General features: G+C 39.7%; 1 protein-coding gene across 4 annotated transcripts; it reads left to right on the forward strand.

Annotated features, from left to right (window-relative positions):
- The first annotated feature begins 125 nt into the window (after positions 1-125).
- SMC4 (structural maintenance of chromosomes 4) lies at positions 126-25,926 on the forward strand. Of its 4 annotated transcripts, none has more exons than XM_040974882.1 (23): positions 126-313; positions 722-900; positions 1,307-1,498; positions 2,567-2,743; positions 8,492-8,656; positions 8,858-8,985; positions 9,878-10,018; positions 11,093-11,243; positions 12,650-12,814; positions 14,323-14,556; positions 15,893-16,078; positions 17,231-17,392; positions 17,729-17,954; positions 18,043-18,122; positions 19,510-19,662; positions 20,728-20,854; positions 22,572-22,761; positions 23,149-23,293; positions 23,503-23,676; positions 24,004-24,186; positions 24,296-24,528; positions 25,012-25,195; positions 25,599-25,926. In XM_040974882.1, exons 1-23 carry the CDS (start codon positions 163-165, stop codon positions 25,749-25,751), a joined length of 3,879 nt encoding a protein of 1,292 aa, XP_040830816.1. In that variant the 5' UTR covers positions 126-162; the 3' UTR covers positions 25,752-25,926. The 4 variants fall into 4 exon arrangements, with proteins under 4 accessions (XP_040830816.1, XP_040830818.1, XP_040830819.1 ...); XM_040974884.1 differs by having other exon boundaries at positions 126-303; positions 736-900; XM_040974885.1 differs by having other exon boundaries at positions 127-268.
- The last annotated feature ends 1,716 nt before the right edge of the window (positions 25,927-27,642 follow it).

Genomic DNA, 27,642 nt, shown 5'->3' on the forward strand with positions numbered 1-27,642 from the left:
CGGCGCCGGGGCTGCGGCTGTCAGCCTCCGGGACGCCGGGCTGTCAGGGAGGGCCCCGCGCGGCGGGAGGACGGTGCAGCGCGGGGCGGACGGAGCCGACGGCCGGGAGCCCTGCGTCCCGGGTCGCCTGACGCGCCGCCCGCCCTCCCCGCCGCAGCCACCATGCCGCGCAGAGGCACCCAGCCCTCCACCGCCCGGAGCCGCGACGGCGGGCCGGCCGCCCTGGACGGCAGCGACGCGGAGCCCGAGAGCCCGGCCGCGGACGCAGGTGAGCCCGCGGGGAAGGCGCGGTGGTCGGCCCCGGCCGAGCCGGGCCGCTCCCAGGTTGCTGTTCCACAAGCCGGGGGCGCTTGCCCAGTGCTGCGCCCGTGGCTCCTGGCGCCCGTGGCCCCTGGCGGGCCCCGTGACGGGTCGCGGACACTTGTCGAGGTCCCCGCGTGGTGACCCGGGCGCCCCGATCGCGCTGCTCGTGGGGATGGGGAGCGGGGTTTGCACAGGCTCCTGGGCGTCTAGACGGGGTACTCGGTGGTGCAGGTGCTTCTTTGCAGTAAAACAAAGCTGAAAGTATTTTAGCATCCTGCTGTGTCCCCGTAGGAGGAATAAATGCGTAGTTTTCACAAGCGATGTCCTGCTTCCCGTCCCTTTTTGTTACTGGGCCAGCAAGCAGTAGTCCGCTCTGGGCGAGCTAACGCCCCTTCCCCTGTGCCCCTTGCTCCCCCAGAGGCGCCGGGCGAGGAGGTGGACAGCAGGAGCCTGGCCGAGATTCTGAGCAGCATTCCTCCTCCCCCGCCCCCGGCCATGGCCAGCGAGGCCGGCGCGCCGCGGCTCATGATCACGCACATCGTCAACCAGAACTTCAAATCCTACGCCGGGGAGAAAGTGCTGGGACCTTTCCACAAGGTAGATAACTGCTGCCAGGGCATGCATCTTCATCCAGATGCTTCGCTGTTAGTCTCGCGATTCGCTCGTAGAAACACCAGTCATGTCTCCTAGGGTTTTAACAGACGTCTCCGATGATGGCAAGTTTGTCTTGGTCTGGTTTTCTTTGGTCCCTCTAGAAGTTTTCCTCACTGGATGGAGTAAATATTTTTGCTTGAAGAGAATGTTTTCCTCTTAACTGTTGCAGACGGTGTTGTGAAAGAACTGGGACGTGATTTTATTTAAGGTGTTGACGCTTATGAGGAGAACAAAATGTTAGAAAATGTCTTCCAGCAATGAAAACTTGTACAGCAAATAGAAACTAAAAATGATTTCAGTCGGTGGTTATTAGTACGACCTCTTCAATTTCTTTTCTTTTTTTATGCAGCGTTTTTCCTGCATTATTGGGCCAAATGGCAGTGGCAAATCCAACGTTATTGATTCTATGCTTTTTGTGTTTGGTTATCGAGCACAAAAAATCAGATCTAAAAAACTCTCGGTACTTATACATAATTCTGATGAACACAAGGATATACAGAGTTGTACTGTAGAAGTTCATTTTCAAAAGATAATTGATAAGGTAAGGGCTTTCTGCTTGGTTCTTTGAACTTCAAGTGATTTTTGCACTGTTTGAACAAAGCTTTTCAGCAGTTTCAGGGACCTGTGTGCTAAGTGGGCCTTCTTTAAGAATGCTATAAATTTGGGCTTAAATTTGTAAAGTTATGTCTTTAATTGTTTCGGGTAAACTTGCTCAGCTTGGAGGTCCTTTCTGAGCAGCCGACGCTGCGGGCTCGGGTCTGTCTGCTGAGCGCTCTAGTGGGAGTGATTTACTTGATTATTTTGGAGGTGCTCTCTTTTCGTTTTTGTTTAACGAAAAATTGAGGAAACACATGAATCAAAAGTGATTAAATAGAGTTCAAAATTAAAAACTAATGCAACGGGGCAATGACTGGGTTTCCGGCTTTTGTTGTTTCCCTGTGAGAGGGTTTGGGCTGCACAGAAGCATCTGTTTTAGCGATGCGTTCAGTTGTGCAATTTGGATCAGAATGTAGATTGTCAATAAATGAAGTATTCTATTGCCTGCTAATTAGTTTTTGTTTAGATCTTCAATATAGCAGCTTTTATCATCAAGGAAAGTGAGATTTTAGTATTTAAACATAGCTGCTTTTAATTTTTTTAAATCTTTATTAAAACCTAACAGTTATTATTTCTTTGTATTTCTCTTTAACTCTAATGATGCATTTCTGTACGCACTCAAAATCTAAAACGTAACACCCTGTTAGCACCTTCCTCCCCTTTTCCTTGAGTCATCTTTCTCAGCTTTTGAATGACTTTTGAACTCGATGGGATTCTTGTCCAAATGTATCAACCCATCAGATAGATTTTTAGCTTATTTGGCAGTGGAGTTTTTATGGCATTTATTTCTCTCACTTTTTGATTTTTGTGATCTTTGAGAAAGGGGGCAAGCAACCTCGAAAAGCATCTGTTCTGTGCTAGGCAGGTTATTTCTGACAACTCCTGCCGGATTGCAGGCCTGGTCAGTGAAGTTTTTAATCCACAATATCGGTTTCAGTATGAAGTAAAATTCAAAACAGGCCTGTGAGTTAATACCAACAACTGCTTCCTGATTTTGTTCCTCCTAAAACAGGAAGGAGACGATTATGAAGTGATTCCTGACAGTAACTTTTATGTATCCAGAACGGCCTACAGAGACAATACTTCTGTGTATCACATCAGTGGGAAGAAAAAGACATTTAAGGATGTTGGAAATCTTCTTCGAAGCCATGGAATTGACTTGGATCATAATAGGTTTTTAATCTTGCAGGTAAGTTTATGAAGGACTTCTGAAGGCCTTCCTTCCCTCAGCCCTCCCAGCCTGGAAGCTTTTCCTGTTGGATGACTCTTGGGTTTTTGAGGCCTTAAAGTACTGTAGCAGCACATCATGGTTTACATAATATAGTCAATATGCGAATCATAATTTGCTGCTCTAGAAATTTAAGGAAAATCATTCAAAACTATTTATTCCAATTTGTTTTTATTTTTGATGGACTGGCATACTTGTTCCGCTGTAGCAGCACGTAAATATTGGCGTAGTGAAATAAGTATTAAACACCAATATTATTGTGCTGCTTTAGCGTGACAGGCATATAACAACCAGTTAGTCTTCTTAACACCTAAGATGGGTACTGGCTATCTAAAACTTTAATTCACTTTAGTGTTCATTTTCTTTCAAGTAGTCTAGTTTCTTGACCTACTAATGGTCAGTCAGAAGGAAACTTTCATACTATATTCTTAAGTGTGGCAATCCTTGCAGGGTAAGTTATCAAAGAAATGTAAAATTAAGTACTTGGAATTCTGTTGTTTGTTTTTTGTTTTGTTTTGTTTTGTTTTTTTGATAGGAATCCTATCGAATCCCTTCTTTTTTCTTTCCTGTGCCTTGTGTTTGAGCAGAATATATTTTATCAGACATTTTAAAGTTCCTCTTTTAGTTTGAGGGTATCTTCTGTGTCCTTTCCAGTATCACTAAGAGCATAATAATAAAACCAAAACTGTTTTGTGATGCAGAAATTCCTGCTGTTACTTTATATAGTATGTGTGCTATTGTTTAAAAATTATGTGGAACTTTTGATTGCCTACCAGTTTTGTTAGAATGACCTGAGGTCCCCAGTAACATTTATAAAATGTTAGCCCCTATTTCCATCTAGTTGTTATTTTTTAGAAATGCAACTTTGTGTTTGGTTTAATTTATGGACAGAGACTGACACAAGGTGCAGAGCTCACTGTTCAGGAGGAGTTTAGATACAGATAAGCAGGAACAGGAAGCACTGTTAAAGAGTGCTGAGTGTGTGTGGCCTAGGATTGGCTTTGGGATTGAAGCCTCGTTTGAGGCTGTAAATCAAGCAGGCTCCTCTTTTTAAGGCTTTTATCTTGAACATTTCTGGAGTTGAAGGTTTGAAAGAGTACAGCATATGTTATATAGTATTGGAATGTTACAACGGTGAATGAGTGATGGCTTAGGAAGAAATAACTCATTCACTATGTGAGAACTTTCAGAATCGGGAAAACCATGGTCTCTGAAGACCTGAGAGTAAATTACTTGAAATTGTTTACCTAAGATTCTAGGTGGTGTTTTGACATAGATATAATTCCAGTGAAGATTAACAAAGAAATAAGAGTTGATGAGACAGCAATGGATTAGCCATGGATTAAGCATCAGTTTTGTTCAAAAGGTTGAAGAACTAAGTAGATGAAGAAAAATGTACAGTGGAAGGAATTGCAACATGGGGAACTCAAAATTGTATTAGCTTTTTAAAAAAGGAAATACCAACTTTCTAATAAGTAAAAGCGACTCATATTCTAGAGTAAAATTGTATATGAATGTAGGATTAAAGATTGGTAGGGTTTTTTAATTATTTTTTTAATGGAGTTTAAATTTTACAGACTGTTTTTAGACCTGTTTTGGTGGATTGTGGATAACAGATTAATGTCCCTATATAATACTTATTTGATGACACCATTTTGTGGGAAGTTTGCTTTTGTTTACTTACTGAGTGAGTTTTACACCTATGCAAAAAGTCAGTAGAAAAGTGGGTAATATTTTAACCGTTTAGCTTTGTTACTTTATGTAATTTCTATAATAAAGGAAACTAATGTAAGGATTTGCCAAGGGTAAATGAGAATGATTCTTAAGCCTTTTGTCATGGTTGAAAATACTTCTTCCTGGGTAATGCCAAGATAACTTTCCAAGTTAACAGATTTGATTTGATTCTGTTAAATTTACAGATAAGAACTTTAGGAAATCATCTGTTAGGAAGAAAAAACAGATTGGACTAGGTAGTACTAATTTGCCCTATTAAAAGTTTGGGGAAAGTGGCAGTGGTTTCTATGGATTTATTAAATAATTTATTGTCAAAATCTTACACATTTAAATAGAATTTTTAAAGCATTTGAAGGTAAGTAAGTGGTTTTTATTGCCCTCGTTTCTACTGGATAACATTCATCTTTAAAATTATCTGATTTAAGACGCTAGGAAAGAGTACAGAACACTAAATTTTAGAAATTCATTTGGGGGGAAATCTTTATAAAATTTGGATATTTGTTTCATAGATCTTTTCATGTGAGATTTCATTAGCTGATGGTTCAGTTCCTAGCACTGTGCTGGGATGCCATAGGTAATAAAGAGGTGTTTCTTGTCCTGTATGTGCCTGCCTGCAAAAGGCTTTGGAAGATGATAGATCACTCTACTTTTTGTATTTGTACATTTTCCCCTTTATCTAAGTTAATTAGTTCAAGCAAGTAGTTTTACTAGCTCCTGATGAGTTTTCATGAGTAACCAAAATTGGTTTTAGTGCATTTGCATACACTGGAGAGCTACTGCAGTTAGCGCAGCTTAAAGTTTGGCAACTGTGCTCTTTATTTTTATTACAAAACCTAAGTTAACCATTAAACCAAGCACCAAGGGATTTTTTGTTGTTGTTTTGTAATTTGGAGGTTGGATTAATCTCAGCCTCACACTCTTACCTACCCATCTGTTCTTCCTTTTCCAGTAATTTTTTGCAACAAAGTAATTGACAGCCACACAGCACATTTCCATCTCTCTCAGGATCATTGAGGCATTATTAGAAACAAAAGTGTTAGTATTAGCTACCTGATTTACACTTGCTAAAACTAGAATTACATTTGAATATAAAGCTAAAGGGCATCTTTTTCCCTGTTCCTCTGAACTGTTAAAGCTGTGTTGTAAATTAGATTATGAGTGATGGAAATGAATCACAATATGGCCTTCAATGAAGATTGAATTCATTGATGTTTCCTATAGAAGCTTGTTGGCTGGTTTCGTTACTCTTAAACCACTCTTGATATTTTCCACTGTTGTTTAATATTTTTTGTAGAGTTTAAACATGATTTGAAATATCAGTATCCCAAAGCAGTGCTTAAAGCTTTATTTACTATTTTATGCTACAGAAAATAGAACAGTACAGGAAACAGTGAGGCTTTGCCAGCTTCAAATACTAACATTATAGCGACTTGAGCATGCCTTGTTACTGTGCCACCTCTGTTTGTAAATGGAAACCTTGTTGTGAAAGGGTGAGCTTAATTTCAGTTTAATAATTTAGCATAGTTAGTCAATTGCCCTTAATTTACATTTTATGACTTCATGTAAAATAGGTACAGGTAAAATAGGTTTTCAGAAGACTGAGTCTTCTGGGCACCACTGTCAACCCACTGATGGCATAGAGTACAACACCAAATGCAAATGGGAGGAAGAAAGTAGATGATACCAAGTGATCAGGCAGGGGAAAAAAAAAAGTTCCGGATTGTCATGGAATAGCACAACAGTCAGAGGAATAAAGGCCTGATTGGTTTAAAGGTGCATTGCTTAAATAGTGCTTACTTGATAACAAGAATACAATATGGTATAACCCAAAGTAATGTCATGTAGCCCTTAAGAATTATTTTGATTCATAGATAACCTTTATTATATATATATGTATATATAGGTTTGTTGTTTTAAGATTTAGCTATTTCACAGAGCCACCAAGGCAGAAACGGCTCCTTCATTCACTGATGACTCCCCAGATGGCGGCAACAGCGGGTGCTGAAGCAGGGACCCAAGCACTTGGGCCCTTCTCTGCTGCCTCTGCAGGCACATTAACCGGGAGCTAAAGCTGAAGCCGAGCAGTAGGGACTCGCCTGGTAGCCCTCACAGGCAGCAGCTTAGCCCATTTCACCATGATGCTGACACCGTATTTTAACTTTTCTTAACTGAATAGCATTGCCAGCATTACTGGGAAATCAGACCTATGTGTCATTGATTTTGTAAAGAAGGAGAAAGTAGCCAAAAAGCAAACACTATGCTTTACCCAAAGCCAGGCCATTTTTCTTATTAGCTTTACTCCATCTATTCAACAAGTAATTTAGCCAGGAAAAATAGAATGCTTTCAGAAAAAAACAGCATTAGCTGTAAAATCGACTTCCATGGTTTTGGTTATCTGTAAGATACATATTTAATTTGTAATCTGAGTTCCAATAAGAGTACCCTTGATGCAGTTTTCCTTTGGTCTTAGAATAGCTGTGCTGAAGTAGGGTGAGTGCCCACAGGTGTCTAGCGAGAAGGAGTCGTTAAGCATCCGTGACTCTACATTAGAAGGTCAGCCTGACTTCCAGAAGAACTTGGAAGAAAACTCAAGTTATAATCTAAAGCTTTGAGCACTCTTCCAGATTTAGTTACTGTCTAAAACAAACTACAGTTACAAACATTTGGAATGAACTGATAATTGAAAACATAAACTGCAGAAGTATCCATTTTAATTTGTATATTGATTTGCATGTAATAGCCTATAAATTATAGACAATACCGCCTCTCTGGGTAATTTCACTTTAGCTTTGATGGTCATGTAGTAGTACGAGTAGGTTGTCAAAATAGGGGAAAAATCATGTGTGAAAATACTGAATGTCTTCCAAGTAGATCGAAAAATGGCTGTCTTATCCTGCACTTTATGAAAATAGAGGCTTTGTAAATATAACTCTTTGGTATTAAATTTACTCCAAATTCTTTGAGGTGTGATCGTGTGTATTTAGGAAGTAAGGATTGCTGAAACATGACATGTGATTCTACAGCCAGGTTTTTGTTTTTAATGGAAAATGATAGGTTTTTGTTTTTCCACTTGACTGCCCCTTTTTTGTTACAGTAATATAGGTTACAAATAGTTTTGGGGTTTGTTTGTTTGTTTACTTCTGTAGAGTAGAATTAGAATTGGCTATTCCCTGTGTTATTACTCCCCAGATGGCCACAGTGCCCAGACTTGGGCCAGTCCATCTCCAGGAGCCAGAAACTTCTGCATCTCCCACGGGAACGCTGGATCCATGCATTTAGGCCATGTCAGCAGGGAACACCCGTGTGACATGGAGTGTCGGTGCTGGGTGTGGGCTCTACTCACCAGAAAGCACCTCCTGCAGCCCCCTTTTAAGGACTTAATTAACAGTGAGGTTTTGTACTACAATTCTTAGCTGCTAAATTAATGGTAACAAAGGTTCTGTTGTATTTTTTTATATGTCCTTTGCTATTTTTTTATATGTCTTTTGCTCTCATTAGGAAATTAGAACTTTAAATAAACAAAAGAAGTTTGTTTTGATGTGAAAAAATTTTGAATCCCATGCTTATTCATATGTATCTAGCATTTTATGCGTGTTAACTCTAAAGCTGTAGTAACTACCGAGACAAGGTTCCTTGTATAATTAGAGGATAAAGGGTCTTTGAAAATTCTCTTAAGAGTAAGAATTCTAATGCTGCCACCATAATCAGATTGCAGATCATACAGATACCTTGTTAAATTTTGCTTGCTGAAAGTTAAATTTTTTTTATATCCAAAGAACATTCTAGGTAGGCTATGTGTGTATAGCCATAAATATCTTTCTACTCTTATCTAGAATTAGTATCACTAATGGAGAGAATATTTTATTTTCATTAAATCTCTTGAAGCTACTTGATATATACATTGTCCCATGTTCTCACTTAATATTTCTTTAAATAAACATATACAAAGGATGTGAATTATGGCTTCTTTTAAAGGGTGAAGTTGAACAAATTGCTATGATGAAGCCAAAAGGCCAGACTGAGCACGATGAGGGGATGCTGGAGTATTTAGAAGATATAATTGGTTGTGGACGACTAAATGAACCTATCAAAGTTTTGTGTCGGAGAGTAGAAATCCTAAATGAACACAGAGGAGAGAAGGTAACTCTTCCATAGACTTCTGTGCATCAGAACGTTATTTGTGGATTAATATTTGGCTGAGTTACAACATAATGAATATGTTTATTGTGTTAAATTGAAATTTCTGCTTTATGTTATGAACATTTAAGATACTCTTAATAGCTTTTTTGAACTCTGAATGTATGAAGTGTAATTCAGTGTTTACTTTTTTTATTTTTGTAGCTGAACAGAGTTAAGATGGTGGAAAAGGAAAAGGATGCCTTAGAAGGAGAAAAAAACACAGCAATTGAATTTCTTAAATTGGAAAATGAAATTTTTAAACAAAAGAATCATGTTTGTCAATATTACATGTAAGTACCTTATTTATCAAATTTTGTGTTTTTAAATCATTAATCCAAGTCCTTTTTTCCTAGGGAAATTTGAATGCTAGGGAAAAAAATCCAAAAAATGTTCTGTGTGATGAATCATCAGATAATTAGACGATTGAACTTGGCATTTTGCTATTCCACTTTTAAGTTGGGAAGTAGGATCACAAATGTTTATTTACTTGTACATGTACTCTTACATACACTGCAGAATCTGTGAATAAGGGAATATATATATTCCAAGACCCCCGAGTAAATTGCAAAATATAGACTGAACTACATGAAGGAACATCCAACAGGTTCACAGTCTTAACCTTTAAAAAAAAAATGTATGTATTCCAAAACAGTGGAGTAGAAGGATCTAGCCACTGATTTACTTGCCAAATAGCTTGTCTGAAGCCAAGAACCAGAAGCTTCTTGCAATTCTCCCCTGTTGAGTGTGGGCCCAGATTCTTGGGCCAGATTGTGGAGCCTTCCCAGACACGTTAGCAAAGAGCTAACTGGAAGTGGAACAGCCAGCACACACTGATACCCATTTGGGATGTCCACAGCAGCTGCACTTAACGTTTGAACTCCAGTTTCTGTGAACTTCAAGTGCTTTCACATACTGTGCTTTTTTTCAGTATTTTTGTTTGTTTTTGTTTTTTCTACGCAGTGTAACATTCCCTTTGGAAACTGTTAGACCAGATCTAAAACTTAAAGTGAACCTGTTGGGCTCCAAAATTTTGCCTTTACAATTCCCTCTCTGTAATCCTTGAGAAATTATAAATTGATGGTAGTTAAGAATATCTTAGGAACAACTAATTTTACCATAATGGATATATAATTTTAGGAATGGCATTTTAGGGTCCCTAATTTTTTTTTATTTTTCTCCTAGCTATGATCTGCAGAAACGAATTGCTGAAATGGAAACTCAGAGGGAAAAAATTCATGAAGATACCAAAGAAATTAATGAGAAAAGCAATGTTCTATCAAATGAAATGAAAGCTAAGAATAAAGCCGTAAAAGATGTAGAGAAGTAATAATCTTTTGGAAAGTACTGAAAGTATTTAGACTCGGTTAACTTTTATTGTGTGTGTCTGTATGTAAGCTTAACTGCAGTTATTGGGAGCACAGTCATTTGCCGTTACGTGAAATGGTCTTGTTTTGCAAAAAAAAAACTGCAGATTGAATGCCTCTTGAGTATTGGGGGGATGCTGCCCCCTAGTGGCACAACATAATAACAAAATGATAAAACAAATGTTTAATCCACAGATCTGATTTAGAGGTAGAATTTGCTTGTTCTATTAGTTAATCATGACCCTACCCTATGCCAGGATTCAGTGACGCCAGTGCCCCTTCCAACTTATGTGAATTTCTTCTTTATCTCCCAAAATATTTTTCCCCTGTATGGTCTCCCATAAATGAAATAATCAGATTAAAATGTAAAATGGCTCCCATACCAAATATTTTGTTTAAGGACTTGTTTATTTGCAAGTGTAGCAGGAGGCGAGATCTTCCATCTGCTGGCTTATTTCCCAGATGGCCTCAAGGGCCAGGGCCTGACCAGGCTAATGCCAGAAGCCTCATCCTGATCTCCCACAAAGGGGTGGCAAGAACCTCAACAGTTTGGCCACTTTCCCTGGCGTTTTTCAGGAGCTAGAACAGAAGTACAACGGCTGGACTCCCATCACACCCAGTTTGGATATTAGCATTGCAGGCCGAGGCTGTACACACTGTGCCACGATGTTGGCCACAGCAAAAAACATCATGCCTCCAGCTATCACCTGGGAAACCTGCTTGCTATAGAGAGCCACCTTACAAGAACTCGCGTGGGAGCCGGTGCTGCTGTGTAGTGGATGAAGCTACCACCACTGGTGCCCCATGTGCTCTGGTTTAAGTCCTGGCTACTCCATTGCTGATGCAGCTCCCTGCTAATACTCCTGGAAAAGCAGTGGAAGGTGGCCCAAGTCCTTGGTCCCCTCTGACCAGCCCAGCTTTGGCATTTTTGGCCATCTGGGACGTGAGCCAGCAGATGAAAGAACATTTATAGGAAAGTTTTAATGTAATAGAATATTCAAAATAATGACTAGTAATTTACTTGCTTTGCTAGGAAACTGAATAAAATTATGAAATTTATTGAAGAAAATAAAGAAAAATTTACACAGCTAGATTTGGAAGATGTTCAAGTTAGGGAAAAACTAAAACATGCTACAAGTAAAGCCAAGAAACTGGAGAAACAGCTCCACAAAGACAAAGACAAGGTGGGTGCGGGGACACGCGTCTGGCTCCCTGTCCTTGTGGACGGCTCAGCCCTGTGGCCTAAGACCATGCTTAAGAGTGTTTGCATTTGTTAATGGATTTCTACTGGGGAAACTTTCATCCATTGATTTTGGGCTTTATTGTTACATTATAACAACAAAATGTTAGGGAAAACGTGTGTCAAATGAGCAGTTATATTTTAGTGATGTATATATGAAAATATTTTTGGTTAGGGGTTAACTGTTTTTTTTTTAAATACCACCAGTGACCTAACAAAATAAGCCAGCAGTTCTGATAGCTGAGAAGGCTGCCAAGTGGGGGCGTGCATGTGAGGAGCGCGAGAGAGATAGACTTCCCTAACAAGAGTTCCTTCACGTTACCTTGAATTGCATGAATTTTGTAACATGAATTTGAAGTTCTGGAACTGTCTCATGGTTTCTGGACCACAGTTGACTGCAGAAAACAGAAAGCACAAAAAAATAAGATGATGTGAGGGAGCCACTAGATTTGAGTATCTGATTTCCGTAAAAGCAAAACAGGAATTCCTCCTTGAAGAACGATAGAATTTACCAGTTCTAAACTTAAGGGAAAAAATGGGCAAAATATGGATAAAAGCTAACTTACTAGGAACTGAACACTAGTTAATTTGAATTCTCTTGATGCCATGTTTATTGATTTCCCAAATATTAGCATCAGTGACACCTAAACCTTGTCCTCTAGAGAAAGGTTTTTTTGTGTATCACACAGCCTCATGTAACATGTAGGCATTTTCTAAATTTTGGAAACAGATTTGTTTTTGTTCCAAATATCGTATCTGTTTGATTGAATTAACAAGTATGTTGATCATTGTTTGGGAAATGTTGGCCTCTACTCATCCAGCGTAGACACAGTAGTATGGACTGGGGCTGGCTCAGTGGTGTCCCAAGTAAGTGACTGCCTGATGCGCCGCTTGGCGCCCTGCTCCGGTTCTACTCCAGCTCCCCCAGTGTGCCTCTACAGGCAGCAGAGGCTGGCTCTGAGCCCTTGTGGGAAGGCCGCAGGGAGCACCTGGTCCTCGTAGCAGTGAAGGAGTGGACCGCTGATGGGTGACCTCTGTCTCCTATGTGTGACTGCCTTTCAAACAAAATCATGTAAATCCTTAAACTGAAATGAACTTCAGTAGAAAATGGGAAGAAATAATTATTCTACATGATATTAACAGGATAAAATGCTAGTCCTAAGTATACCATTGGTCAAAGCATTTGTAGACTGAGAGAAAACGGAAACGAGTGATTGGCTACGAAGATACTTCAGCTAGCTAGTTTGAATTATGAATAAAACTGAGATCTACAAGACCCTGGGAAATACTGATTATGTTGGATAGACTAAAAAGTGTAAGTTGTAGCATTAACTTTTTCTATGATTTTAGGTGGAAGAATTTAAAAGTATACCTGCCAAGAGTCAGAATATCATAACTGAAACCACAAGTAGAAACAAAGCCCTTGAAAAGGAGAAAGAGAAGGAAGAGGAGAAGCTAAAGGAAGTTATGGACAGCCTGAAGCAGGAAACACAAGGACTTCAGAAAGAAAAAGAAGTAAGAATTTAGGATTAATGTTATTTTGATTATTTTTTTTCCATTACACCACCCCTATGACACTGGTACCCCATATCCAAGCATCCTTGAGGTCCCTGTTGCTCTGCTTTCAAGCCAGCTTAAAGGCCAGGATGATGTACCTGGCTGTTATTCGGGGAGTGAACCAGCAGCTGCAGCAGTAAATGGATGATCTCTATGAAACTGCTGCCCCTTACCACCCAGCATTGCCTTTCAAATCTTTCACAAACCTAACAGAAAATGAACTGTTTAAAAAAATGGTCATCCTAAAATCTCCCCTTTTTGTGCTGCTTTCCACTTTTGAAAAACACATTTTAACACGATGGGAATTGGTAATGGCAGTGGTGATTTAAGATCAGACATCTTGGTATATATACTACTCTTAAGCCTGTTGAATCTTTTTCTTTTATTTCCCCAGTTATATTTCCTTGGTAAGTAATATGTTGCTAAACCAGCACCTGGTCACGCTCAGCTGGGTTAACATCAGCTCCCCTTTGCTTCTATAGCTCTTGTGTATTAGTTAAAAGCTGCTTTGTGTACAGGTTACTTTGTCTCCAGATTATCTTTTTTTTTTTAATTTATTTATTTTTAGATCAGTTTTATAGAGAGAAAGTGAGAGAAAGATCTTTCATCAGCTAATTCATTTCCCAAATGGCCACAATGGCCGAAGCTCAGCAGATCCCAAGCCAGGAGCTTCTTCCGGGTCTCCCACTTGGGTGCAGGCCCCAAGGCTTTGAACCATCCTTTGCTGCCTTCCCAGGCTGGAAGCAGGAAGCTGGATGGAAAGTAGAGCAGCCAGGACATGCACCAGCACCCATATGTGATCCTGGCACTTTCAAGAGGAGGATTTAACTATTGAGCCATCACACTGGGTCCTGCTGCAGCATTTTAGCACTTTGTTGATAAAAGAAGTATCTAGCACAAATGTCCACGTGAACCTGACCGTGTGTGTGTTTGCCACAGCCCGTTTGACAATCCTGAGATTGTAACTGTTACAGAAATTGGTTATCGAATTAATTGCATAAAAAGTGATAGACATACTCTTGATATACTGTGCATTAGGATGCCTGTGTAATAAAGTGACAGTGAATTTTTCAGTAGCTTTTGTAATAGAATATTTGATAGTGGATTTTCATGTTTACTCACTAATATATAGAGTATCTCTATGTGCTTTGTACTCTTTGTTGACAAAATCAGGGCTTAAATTTAAATGCCTTCATTTCCTAAGCATATCATCAATATTCTCAATATAAATTATACTAGAGGAAACTTTATGCTGAATACTTCCTGTGAGATTAATTGGAAAAAGGTTGTACATACAGTGAGTATTGACAGGCAGAAACTATTAGGCTATGGTATCTGTAAGAATTATTTTTGTATACTGGGAGTGTAGAATCTTTCTTACTGGGATGTAAAATCATATGCCTTCCATTTCAATTTATGTCTGAAAATACACCCATTTCTAATGTAATGGTTTTGTATTTTTGCAGAACCGGGAGAAAGAACTTATGGGTTTCAGCAAATCAGTAAATGAAGCCCGGTCGAAGATGGACGTGGCCCAGTCAGAACTGGATATCTATCTCAGTGGACACAACACTGCCGTGTCTCAGTTGAGCAAGGCCAGGGAGGCTCTGCTTGCGGCTTCAGAGACTCTCAAAGAGAGGACAGGCGCGATCAGAGACTTAGAGGCCCAACTGCCTCAGACCGAGCGGGAGCTGCAGGAGGTGAACCTTCCCTCTGTCCCCTGAATGCTGTTTGTCAACCCAAGTTACTCGTTTTTTGTTGCTTTTAACCCAAACATATAAAGCAATGGGAACATAATTATACATTTGTTTGAACAAAAGGAAGTTTGTTTTCTGAAATCTTCAATGTAGGCAATGTTTGTAAGCTTTAATGAATAAGTAAACAACCGAATGATTTCATCATTAAATTTTTAATTCAATCTGATTCTCTTCCAAGACAACAATGTGTTGCAAAATAATCAAGCTATATTTATCAATGGCACCTCCACAATTTTGAGTGAATAGATCTAAGAAATTTCATGAATTTAATCTCACTCTCCCAGTCAAGGTGAGGAAGATTATGCTTGAAGAAATGCTATATGCTAAAAATAAATACAAATATCTTCCATTTTAATAAGTGCTTGGTGTTTGATCATGATAAAAATTCATGACAAATGTCAGGTGACTCCCTGATGATTCTGGATTTATTACAGTTTATTTCTAGATAAATTGTAGGTATAGCTTTTAATTTATACTAGTATAATGGGTAACATCACTGAAGGTCAGGACATGGAGAATGATGCTAATGATGTGGAGTTTAAGATTGAAAAAAGAATTTGGAATTGTGTGTGAATGTGTTGGCAGCCTCACATTTTTGGATAGCAACAAGTATTCCATTATCCATTGCCCCCTTATAGTTTGGAGTTGTGCTTTTTGCTTCACTTTTCAAGTTGCATGTTTGACTGGACAGCAAAGTACAGTGTAAATATAGTCCTGCCAAGTCACTCCTACCTCATGCTTTAGTCCCACATCTCTTGACCAAAACTTCAGAATTAGGAAGCATTTCACCGTAACTGGAATGCCATCAGGAGAGCCGTAGCTATAGATCTCCTTGATGTATCAGCATAGACAGCTGCTGGAAGAGACTCATCCACCTCTTTCAAAAACAAGCCTGGGCCCAGCACAGTGGCCTACCAGCTTAAGTCCTCACCTCGTACATGCCGGTTCTAAACCCAGCGGCCCCACTTCCTATCCAGCCCCCTGCTTGTGGCCTGGCAAAGCAGTGGAGGATGGTCCAAAGCTTTGGGACCCTGCACCCACGTGGGGAACCTGGAAGAGGCTCTGGGTTCCTGGCTTCGGATCAGCTCCAGTATTGTGGCTGCTTGGGGAATGAATCATCAAATGGGAGATCTTCCACTCTGTTTCTTCTCTCTGTATATCCAGTAAAAATATTAAAAAAAAAAAAAAAAGCCAGTGGTTCTAGTTCAATTGTTACTACTATGACTGGGCATATGTAAGTTCTAATGGTTCTGAATTTTTTTTTCCTTCTTAATTTTAGAAAGAAAAAGAACTTGAAAAACTCACACAAGAAGAAATACACTTCAAAAGTGTGGTTCATGAGCTTTTCCAGAAAGTTGAAGAAGCAAAAAGTTCATTAGCAATGAATCGAAGTAGGGGCAAAGTGCTTGATGCGATAATTCAAGAGAAGAAATCTGGCAGGATTCCAGGAATATATGGACGACTGGTAAAGCAGATTTATCTGGGAATGACTTTAATATTTCTTATGACATTAGAAATGATTTTCTTACTGCATGTTGAGGGCAACTTTATATCTACCTTGTTTTAAGTGACAGTCTTTTAACTTGATTTGTTTGTATTAGAAAGGCAGATTTACAGAGAAGAGACACATCTTCCGTCTGAGCTGCTTCACTTGCTAAATAGGCAGCTAGAGCGGAGGCAGTCGAAAGCCTAGGAGCTAGGAGCTTTCAAAGAATTGTTTATTTGAAAGGCAGTTAGAAATTAACACTCGGGTAGAATTTTAGGCCATTATAACTTAAGGTTTGGCCGAAGTTTAGGAAGATCAATAAAGAATAATTTTGTCACTCGGTGCTACCATCGCCGCTCCTGAGCCTTGCAGAATGGTTGGGACTATGTGTTCCAGAGTTCTTTTTCGGGGGGGGGGAGTCGGAAGGAGGGATGAAAATGCTTACATACTTCTAAAAAAGAAAGAAAGAAAATAAGTAAATGCTTGCATGACGTTTACCATTTGAATATCTGTAATACTAAAATGTCCAAAATATGAAACTTTCTGGGTTTTTTTGTTTTGTTTTCCTGGTTGGTGTTCAGCCTGTAGTACTTTCAACCCTGTTACCTCGCCTCCACTTTGACTGGTATCAGGTATTGGTTAAAATTAGTCTAAGCAGCTAGTGTATGCAGTCCCTAAGTTAACTTTCAGAAGAAGGGAATGGAGAATTGAGAAACAAAACTCCCCAACATAGTTTCTCCTATGTCAGTAAAGTGGATAATTCATTCATTGTTTGATAAGCAAATGTTTGACCTGGAGTCACAGAATCGGAGCTGGCTCTCAAAGCACAGTTAGCTAGATTGCTTTGCTCTTCATGGTATGTGTTTCATTTTGTGCTCATTCGAAATTCAAATTGTATCCCTAAATTTTTTACAGATACTGATTTTAAAACTTTGTAATGTTACCTCTGCAAACTTAATGTACTCCTGCAGGGTTTTTTATTTTTTTGTTTGGTATTGTTTTCAAGTTCTATCTTTACAAGTTTTAAACTAAAAGTAACTGGAATTTTGTGTGAATAGTATTAAAACTGAGCATTTTTTATCTAATTCCTTTCTAGTGATATGTTAATTTTTCCCTCATCTTAATTATTAGGGGGACTTAGGAGCCATTGATGAAAAATACGATGTTGCTATTTCATCCTGTTGTCATGCATTAGACTACATTGTCGTTGATTCTATTGACACAGCCCAGGAATGTGTGACCTTCCTAAAGAGACACAACATCGGAGTTGCAACCTTTATAGGCTTGGATAAGGTGGGTCTTTATTAATAAGCTACCTGTAATTCTATATTAAAAGCCAAGTACATACTCCTTTTGATTTTCAGCTTTTTGCCATTACTCGGTGAGCCCCTGATAAGTTTTGAGAATGATTTTCGGTTGGAAGCTTACTGTGAGAGAGTTTCAGTGCTTCTACTAAAGAAATCATAGGAACTTTGCAAGGTTGAGATGACTGTCGCTGTTTGAGGAACTCCCATCATCACTAACTCATTAACAATTGTTTGTATTCAGGGTTCCTAGAGTTTCCTTTATATAAAAGTTATTCTTAGAAATATGTTCTTCATTATATTTTTATTTATTTTTTATTTTTAGATGGCAGTATGGGCAAAAAAAATGCACAGAATCCAAACTCCAGAAAATACACCTCGGCTATTTGATTTGGTCAAAGTAAACGATGAGGAGATTCGCCAAGCTTTTTACTTTGCCTTACGCGATACCTTGGTAGCGGACAACTTGGACCAAGCCACAAGAGTAGCGTACCAGAAAGACAGAAGGTGGCGAGTGGTGACTTTACAGGGGCAGATCATAGAACAGTCAGGTAATGGGGCCGGTCTTGTTCCTCACTCTACAGAGTTGACTGCTCTGTTGAGGAAGTCCTGTAGGCTGACTTCTCCCCTGCTCTCCAGGTACCATGACTGGTGGCGGAAGCAAAGTCATGAAAGGAAGAATGGGCTCATCGGTTGTTGTCGAAATCTCTGAGGAAGAGGTTGGTGCAAAGAAAACTGTAGTCCATTTAGTTTGGGTGTTTTTTGTTTGTTTTAGGCCTAACCAAGTTCTGCCATTTTAAAAAGATTGTACTCAAAGTTTAAATTGTTAAATTTTATATAAATGATGGTGTGACTTAGAATTCTTGGAAGGCCTACAAACAGAATGTTAATCAGAAAATATAGGTTTAGCATACTTAACTGAATTTGGATCATATGGATATTTCATAATTAACCACTTACTGCTTGACATTTATTTCACAAAATAGCTGCCTTGCATCATTTCTGTGTCCTTTCTTAGCAGAGTTCTTTTGCACGTTTTGAAATTTCAGTTGAAAAGAGTTCATTGCTGTTTTGTATTCCTACAAAAAGTATGTGAGACTGTCCTAGAAAAACTTCTGTGGCTTTTTGGCTAAGATTGAATGTAGTTAAACTATGTTCCATTAGTACCCTCAGGTCACCATTCAGTGACGTGTGGCCTAACATTGGGCCACATTCTGAGAAATCCAGCATTGCATGATTGTGTTGTTTGCACATCCTGCACCTTATAGAAGTTAGTCATGTGGCATATTCATGCAGAAGAAGTATGAAGCTATTCTTGCATAACACAGCACACTACCACATAAGCAATAAAAGTAATTAAAGAAAGTATACTGTGTGCTTTGCACAATTTTTAAAAATACATTTAAGAGGTGGTGGTAGAGACAGACAGATCCACTGGCTCATTCCCCAGATGGCTGCAACAGCCAGGCATGGGCCAGGCTGGAGCCAGGAGTTTCATCCAGATCTCCTGTGAGTGCAGGGAACCAGTCTTGGACATTTCTGCTTTCCTAGGCATGTTAGCAAGGAGCTGGATTGCAAGTGGAGCAGATGAGATTCAAACCAGCATCTCTAGAATTTTGGCACAGCAGGTGGCGGCTTTACTCACTGTTCCACAGCACCTGCACCAATGTTCCTAGTTTGGTGTACTGTAATTTTGTATGTCTGGTGTTGCATAGCTTTGCTTACACTAGCATCACCGTACACGTGAGAACCACATGGATGTATGACATTAGGACAGGGCTTTGTCAGCCTCATGACAACCTTAGGGGGGACTGTTATGATGTACCACAAAATTTGTAAATTTTTCTTCTTAACCTGAACACTTCTTGCAAATACTATGCCTTGATTCTTTTTTTCAATGTTTTAAAATAGTTTATGTGCTGTCACCAAGGTTCTGAAATGCTGTCACTTCAGTGAAATGATAGGTTGTCTTTCTCTTTGAATAGAGATAGTAGTTAACTTGGTCACCTGATTCTCGTTTGAGTTTTCTTCATGCATAAGTTGACTTGAACGTCTGAAATGACTTGGGCTAAACTTGCTGCACTGGCATTTCTTTTTTCTTAATAGGTAAATAAAATGGAATCACAGTTGCAGAGAGACTCTAAAAAGGCAGTGGAAATCCAAGAACAAAAAGCACAACTTGAAGAGACCGTGGTTAAGTTACGGCACAGTAAGCGAGAAATGAAAAATACACTGGAGAAGTTTACTGCGAGCATCCAGGTACTTGGTGTGCTTGTGTCCCTGCTAGCTCAAGTGATGATGATGAGCAGCCATGACAGCCGTTTAAAGCACAGGGAGGAGGGAAGTGATCTTGAAGCTTTTCTTCCCAAGTTCCCCTGCACGATGCAGTAGTACTGCTGCATCTCGGCTAGTCCTGTTGGCTGTCACCCTTTACCTTGTTTTCAAAGTGAGAGCTTTTCTTGACTCCGAAAAGTAGGTGAATATGCTCTAATGAGGTAGACACTGTGGGGCCTCACACGCTGGCCATAGCTTAATCCTCCCCTTGCAAGCACCAGGATCCCATAAGGGTGCTGGTTTGTGTCCTGGCTGCTCCTCTTCCCATCCAGCTCCCTGCGACTGGCCTGGGAAAGCAGTAGAGAATGGCCCAAAGTCTTGGGACGCTGCACCCATGTGGGAGAACGCAAGGAATTTCCTGGCTCCTGGCTTTGGATCGGCACAGCACCATCCGTTGTGGTCACTTGGGGAGTGAATCATCAGACAGGAGATTTTCCTCTCTGTGTATCTGACTTTGCAATAAAAATAAAATCTTTACAAGAATTTATTTTGGTGCCCAAAAAGCCTAAATGTATGCAATATTATTTCAAGCTTTATTTGAAAGGCAAGAGCTACACGGCTGGAGGGAATCTCCTATCACTATTTCACTCAGATGGCTGCAGCTGCTGTAGCTAGACCAATCCAAAGCCAAGGTTTTCTTCCATGTCTCATTAGGGAGCTGGATAGGAAATAGACTCAAACCTGGCCAGGACTCAAACCAGCACTCATGGTGGCACCAAAAGCTGCAGCTTTACACGCTATGCCACAGCACCAGGGCCATATGCAGTTTTTCCGGAATCCATATTTTCCATGAACTTTAACACCTGAGCTTGTACGCTATTTGATGTCGATTGCTGTTTTCATTTTATTATTTCATGTTTCAGACCCTTTTTCTGTTAATGTTTGCCTCTTAAAAGATTTTTAGTGCCTTCTTTCAAAGTTTGAAATTTTAATGCAAATGTGTAACTGTTACTACAGAAACTGACCATAAATACTTACACATTTCTGTAGCCTTTATCAGAACAAGAAGAATATTTGAATGTCCAAGTTAAGGAACTTGAAGCTAATGTACTTGCCACAGCCCCGGATAAGAAAAAGCAGAAATTACTAGAAGAAAATGTTAGTGCTTTCAAAAGAGGTGTGTATACATATTTCAGTTGTTTCAACCAGAAATGTTAAAAGTTTTCGGTATTTAAAATATCGATTTATACCAAACACAGATATTATGTGTAAGTCGTTATATTGACTTTTACTGTTCATAGCTTCATTTGGCACGGAAGGAAACTAAAGCATGGAACAATTTATCTAATTTGCCCATGAGAGGAATAGGCTGATTCTATAACCCAGTCTTTTTAAAGATTTATTTTTCTTTGAAAGACCAATTTCACAGACAGAGGAGAGATGGAAAGTTCTTGGATCCACTGGTTCACTCTGCAGAAGGCCAGAACAACCAAAGCTGAAGCCAACAGGAGTAAGAGCTTCTGCCCAGTCTCCCACACAGGTGCATGTCCCAAGGCTTTGGGCCATCCTCCACTGCTTTCCCAGGCCACAAACAGGGAGCTGGATGTGTAAGAAAAAATAATAATAAAATATTAATAGAATCATTGATGTTGAAGAATTTCAGAATTGAGGGCCTGGTGCAATGGCTCTGTGGCTAAATCCTTGCTTTGCACGCACCAGGATCCCTTGCTTTATGTCCCAGCTGCTCTACTTGCCAACCAGTTCCCTGTTTTCAGCCTGAAAAAGCAGCAGAGATAGCTTATAGCCTGGGACCCTGCACCAAGGGGTCCCAGAAGACCCAGAAAAAGATCCTGGCTCCCAGCTTAAGATCCGCTTAGCTCTGGCTTCTTGCAGCCATCTGGGGAATGAACCAACAGATAATATGACCTTTCTCTCCATTTTTCTTTCCATAAATATGATCTGCCTTTTCAATAAAAATAAATCTTTTTTTTTTTTTTTTAATCATTATCTTCCAAGTTGCACTCAGATAGAGGCTCCTGGCTCCTGGCTTTGAATGGCTCCAGCCATTGTGGCCACCTGGGGAATAAACCCGTGGATGGGAGACCTTTTCCCCCCTCTCTGTAAATCTGCCTTTCCAATTAAAAAAAAAAAATCTTTAAAATCTGTTAATGAATTTTAAATTGAACATTCAAGAATAAGTTCCAGAAAACTCTGCAAAGCCATTTCAGCAGAGTATCTTTTAAATCTTGAGTTACAACAGCAGAGGTACTTCACACACACTGTAATCCATACCACTATAGTAAAGGCCAGTGCTTAAAAACCACTGCCTATCAGTAATTATAAAACTGTTGACAGTAGAACTTTTAACAGCATCACATAAAATCCAATTTTCTGTGTGCTTGAAATATCCAGTTAAGCACTAGCATCTTCCAGTTTCTGCAAGTACTTCTGGTTGAATGGATCAAAGTTATGCTTAAGTGCCAGCTACACAGGAGTCTCGGAATGTTTTAACTTCTTCCCTGGTTTGATGTATTTGAAAAGCAGGGTGGCAGAGGGTTAAAAAACAGAAACCATCCATTTGGATCTCATTCCAGCTACCCACAAAACCTTGGGCTGAGCCCCAGGAGAAGCCAGGAGTGGAGTCGGGGACTCCAGCTTGGTTTTCCTGGTGTGAGGAGCCCTGGTACACTGAAGGGAACCTGCAGGTGTGAGGTTCCAGAGAGAGAATGGTGTTTCAGCTGAGCCAGTGTTAACCACGTCTGTTAGGACAGTGCTGCTCTCTTTGAAGAAAGGTGTTCTCTTCTAGAAGATGCTGTTACCAAATGTCAGATTTGACTAACAAGTAATGCTCATTAGCATAGAAGCAATTTTTTTTTTTAATTTTTAAATTTCAGAATACGATGATGTGGCTCAGAAAGCTGGTACTGTGGAAGCTGAGGTTAAACGATTGCACAATATGATTGTAGAAATCAATAACCACAAGCTCAAGGCCCAACAAGACAAACTTGATAAAATCAATAAACAATTAGATGAATGCGCTTCTGCTATTACAAAAGCCCAAGTGGCGATCAAGACAGCTGACAGGTAGAGTATGCGTGCTGCCTTGCCTGCCTGCCTTCCCAGCACACCGGAACAGGGGCTGTGAGTTCAGCGCTTACTAAACATTCATTAGCAGCCCCAGTGATGCCCTGTTTTTAATAGAACTTTAATAAGGGGGAGAAAAATGGATGAGAAGTTTTGCATCAGGACTGTGGGTTGGATGATAAAAACTTATTCAAGGAAGTTTCATTTAGGTTGAGTTTTTAATACAGTTCTTATTCTGTAAATGTTTGCATGACATAAAAACTAATCCAAAAAAATGGTTCAGTAAATCGTAAAATCCATGTTAGGAAAATATGTCACGTTGAATGTCATGAAAAGTTGTTTTAGGTTTTCAGCAGCAGTGTAACATCTCCTTTTCATGTCACTTAGAAATCTTAAGAAAGCACAGGAGTCTGTCACTCAAACAGAGAAGGAAATAAAAGACACTGAGAAAGAAGTGGAAGACTTAACAGCACAACTAAAAAGTCTTGAGGATAAAGCAGCAGAGGTCATCAAAAACACAAATGCTGCAGAGGTAACACTTGTTTTCATACTGGACAAAGGAGGGTGAATGCCAAAGCAATCAGAGTCGGGTGCATCTCAGTGCCTTGGCTACAGTAAGCACAACATTTAAAAACAAGTGGTAACTGTCGAAACTTTGTATGAATTAAAATGTTTTCTCGATTTAAAACACAAAATTTAGGAGGTCAGGACAGTTTTATCTGGGGAGTTGTTGCTTTTCAGGAGTCCTTGCCGGAGATCCAGAAAGAACACCGCAGTTTGCTTCAAGAGCTGAAAGTGATTCAAGAGAACGAACACAGTCTGCAGAAGGATGCACTTAGCATCAAGCTGAAACTCGAGCAGATAGATGGCCACATTTCGGAACATAATTCTAAGATAAAGTATTGGCAAAAAGAGGTGAGTTCTTCAGCCATTCTGTCAACTCTGTGAATGAGCTGGTTGTGGAGGTATGTGTCCTGATACTGTGCTGCCATTTCTCAGATCTGAAGGGAATAATGCGCAATATAGTAATATATGGGAAAGTCTGATGGGCAGAACTAGGCAACTGCCTTTTTACACCAGAACTTAACTGAAGATTTAACAAAAAATGACTACATGAACCATTTGGAATGCTACAGCTGTTTTTTCTTGAAATGCTATGAAAATTAACTACATGCAACTTGATAGCCATGATTGGTCATTGATTTGTCATAACAAAGTGACTTTTCTAAATTGAATTTTTAGATCTCAAAAATATCACTGCACCCCATTGAAGATAATCCTGTTGAAGAGGTTTCAGTCTTAAGCCCAGCAGATCTTGAGGCAATCAAAACTCCAGACTCCATAACAAATCAGATTGCACTTTTGGAAGCTCAGTGTCATGAAATGAAACCAAATCTTGGTGCCATTGCAGAGTATAAGAAGAAGGTATAAATGGTTTACATCTAACAGAACTTTGCCCAAATTCTGGCTTTTAATTTTGTATAATAATGTAAGGTCTTGTCTCAGGTTTATATCTGAATTGATTTTCTCACAGGAAGAATTATATTTGCAACGGGTAGCAGAATTGGACAAAATCACTTGTGAAAGAGATAACTTTAGACAAGCATATGAAGATCTTCGGAAACAAAGACTTAATGAATTTATGGCTGGTTTTTACGTCATAACAAATAAATTAAAAGAGAATTACCAGATGCTGACCTTGGGCGGAGATGCCGAGTTGGAGCTGGTGGACAGCCTGGATCCTTTCTCGGAAGGAATCATGTTCAGGTTTGGATCTTGAATCCCACTGTTTCTATCTCTAGATAGTAGCCGTTCAGCTTCTTCTGATCAAATAAACTCATTCCACTTTTCCACAAACTAAAAAGTACTCTCATTCTTTAAGCTGCTGGGGGTGGAATTTGAAGGTTAAATCTCCAACGTGGCTCTGATAACAGTGTTTTTATGCTGGTAGCTTATAAAGTGTAAATAATGGATTTCACTGTGCTTTGAGTTTTAAAAATAGTACAGGAAGTACTTAGCCTGCTCTTTGAATTTTAAACTTTGGTGTTTTCTTTTTTAATTGACACATAGCAGTGTGTATGTTCATGGGGTTCAGTGTGGCATTTTAATTTCAATATACAATGGCCTATCTATCCTCTTGGGAAATTTGACAAGCAGATTAGATTGTTAGGGAAGAGGGTGGTAGAAGTTAATTATGGAAAAAAATCCACTCGGCCTCACAGTAATAAGAGATTGTCTTAATGATTCCAGTGTCCGGCCACCTAAGAAGAGCTGGAAGAAGATCTTCAACCTTTCGGGGGGAGAGAAGACGCTCAGCTCCTTGGCCTTGGTGTTTGCTCTCCACCACTACAAGCCCACTCCCCTGTACTTTATGGATGAGATTGACGCAGCCCTGGATTTTAAAAACGTGTCCATTGTTGCATTTTATATATACGTAAGTAATCAGATAAGGTGGTTTCATTCTACAGTATTTGTGGTCCCTTACATACTACACGGGAGCTTTTTCCTATTCTCTTTGTCCTCTGGTATGTATGGGGAACAAAAATATTTCCAAATACACCAAATATTCCCAATTTAGACATGTAAGGTACAAACTGGTTATACAAAAAAGATCACATCTAGAATGCCCGATCTTTCTATATTTTTCTTTCCACTAGGCAGCTTTTAGGCAATCATGCTTCCAAAAATAAGTTAATTCCTCTCAAGCTCAAGTAGTTTAATTATCCATTCCTTCCTGTTCACTTTAATTATTGTTAAACTTATTGCCCAAATAATATTTGAGGAAGGTAAAGCTTGATTCTCCTGCTACTACTTAATGTTCTGTGCTTTCTCTTTAGGAACAAACCAAAAATGCCCAGTTCATAATTATCTCTCTTCGTAACAACATGTTTGAGATTTCAGATAGACTTATTGGAATTTACAAGACATACAACATAACAAAAAGCGTAGCTGTCAATCCAAAAGAGATCGCAGCTAAAGGACTGTGCTGAATGTGTTCAGTGAAGACTTCAAACTCAGTGGGTGTACATTTTGTGTATTATATTGCTTAATTTGTATTTGTAACAAGCTGTATGTATATTCCTAAACTAGATCATAAGTCTTGTTTCTATTTTGTCCTGTAAATTAAGTCATAAGTCCAATAAAATTTTCTTTGTACAAGCTTTTCAGTAATTGTGAGGGCTTTTGTTGTTTTGCTTTTTCTAAGACTCAAAGCCCTTACTCCCCAACCAATTGAGGAGCCAGAAACTCAGTCCTGGTTCCCACACAGTGTGTTGTTTTCAGCAGAAAGCTGTAATTGGGAGAAACAGACATTGCACCCAGCCACTTGATGTTGAATATAGGTGTCCTGTGTGCATTCATTCCTGACCTCGACTCCCGTGACCTCCAGTACAACTCAACCTTCTTAAACTGCATTTGCAAAGCAGGGGCCATTTGCTGCGGGGCCGACTGGGGGCGAGCTGCCTTGCCCTAGCTGGCTCAGTTTGAGATGTATTTCAGACACGCAGTTGGTGTGAACAGGTGCTACGTGCCTGTGGCCCTTCGTCCAACACTGCAAAAGCTTCCCAACTTGAACACGTTGTTAAAGCATTCCACTAAATTGTCAATGTAGGTGATCACTATCCTTACTATATAAACAAACCAGTCATTCCAAATTATGAAGACTGTAGACACTTAGTTGTAAAAGTTTAGCCTTTTTAAGATTTCTTTAAAAGAGCAAGATCTTCATCCACTGCTTCTCCCCCAAGTGAACATCATAGTCATGGTGGAGTCAGACCAAAGCCCAGAACACTGTCCAGGTCTCCCTCGCAGGTAGCCAGGCCCAAACACTTGAACCATCTGTGTGTGGGATGAGAAGTTGGGCCATTCACTGGGACGTGAACAGGTGGCCACATAAGATAGCTGGCAACACAGGTGGTGGTTTTGCTTGCTATGCCACAATTTCAGCACTGTTAGCGTTGAAGAAAGCTACTAAACAGTGTCTGAACATGATCAGGCTAAGTGACAAAGATAACTAAAAACTATACTTCCTTAATAATACATGGGAGTGCTGTTAACCATGTTACCCTACTGGGAGTAAGTTGTACCCACTTTCAGAAACCATTTTAGAATAGCTTCACCTGGACTTTTTTGATGTATTAAAAATTCAATAGTGACATAGTGGACCAATTACTACCTGCTACAGAGTCCTGACTTCCTCTTCTGGTCCTGTTCCCTGCTAATGTGCCAGGGCAAAGCAGCAGAGGTTGGCCCAAGTCCTTGGACCCCTTCACCTACTGGGAAGATCTAGATGAAGCTTCTAGCCTGGGGAATAAACCAGCAGATAAGATAGAAGACCTTTTTTCTCCCTAACTATGCCTTACAAATTTCAAGTTTGTTTTTGTAACAGGAATGTAAACTGGCCTAAGTTTATAGCAAGATTTGTTATCAATCAAGACATTAAGGTGCTGTTGGCATACTGGCATACCGCATTGGGAATGCTGGATTGAGTATCCTGCAACACTTATATGGCTCCCTGCTGATGTCCTAGGAAATCCTTGGGCTGTCCCCCTTATGGGATACCCTGGCTCTTGGCGCCAGGTGAGCCAATTCCGCCCACTGGCAGTCATTTGGATGGAAGATACCTCTCTCTCTGGACTCCTCCTTCCCTGTTAAATTATAAACTGCTGTGATTATAATTGAGTCCTCTGCCACTGATATTAACATAATGAACTTTTGACTACATTTAAGTAACCAGTGTAGCAGAGTACTGAAGCGATAGTGATTTAAAATATATACAGAAATCACGTTTCTAAGTACCTTATTAAAACTACTCAATGCAAATTAGTTTGTCAAAATGTTACATACTTTGAGTACTCATGCTAGTAAAGATAGAAAAACATT

Source organism: Ochotona curzoniae, unplaced genomic scaffold (assembly GCF_017591425.1).
Source record: "Ochotona curzoniae isolate NIBS_2020 unplaced genomic scaffold, NIBS_Ocur_1.0 contig_2599, whole genome shotgun sequence".
NCBI lineage: Eukaryota > Metazoa > Chordata > Mammalia > Lagomorpha > Ochotonidae > Ochotona > Ochotona curzoniae.

Excerpts from the sequence above, each read along its gene's own strand:
- SMC4 (XM_040974882.1), top strand. The coding sequence starts at position 163 with ATGCCGCGCAGAGGCACCCAGCCCTCCACCGCCCGGAGCCGCGACGGC. Across the intron at positions 23,677-24,003 it reads TAAAGTATTGGCAAAAAGAG|ATCTCAAAAATATCACTGCA; the intron begins GTGAGTTCTTCA and ends TTGAATTTTTAG. Across the intron at positions 25,196-25,598 it reads TTGTTGCATTTTATATATAC|GAACAAACCAAAAATGCCCA; the intron begins GTAAGTAATCAG and ends CTTTCTCTTTAG.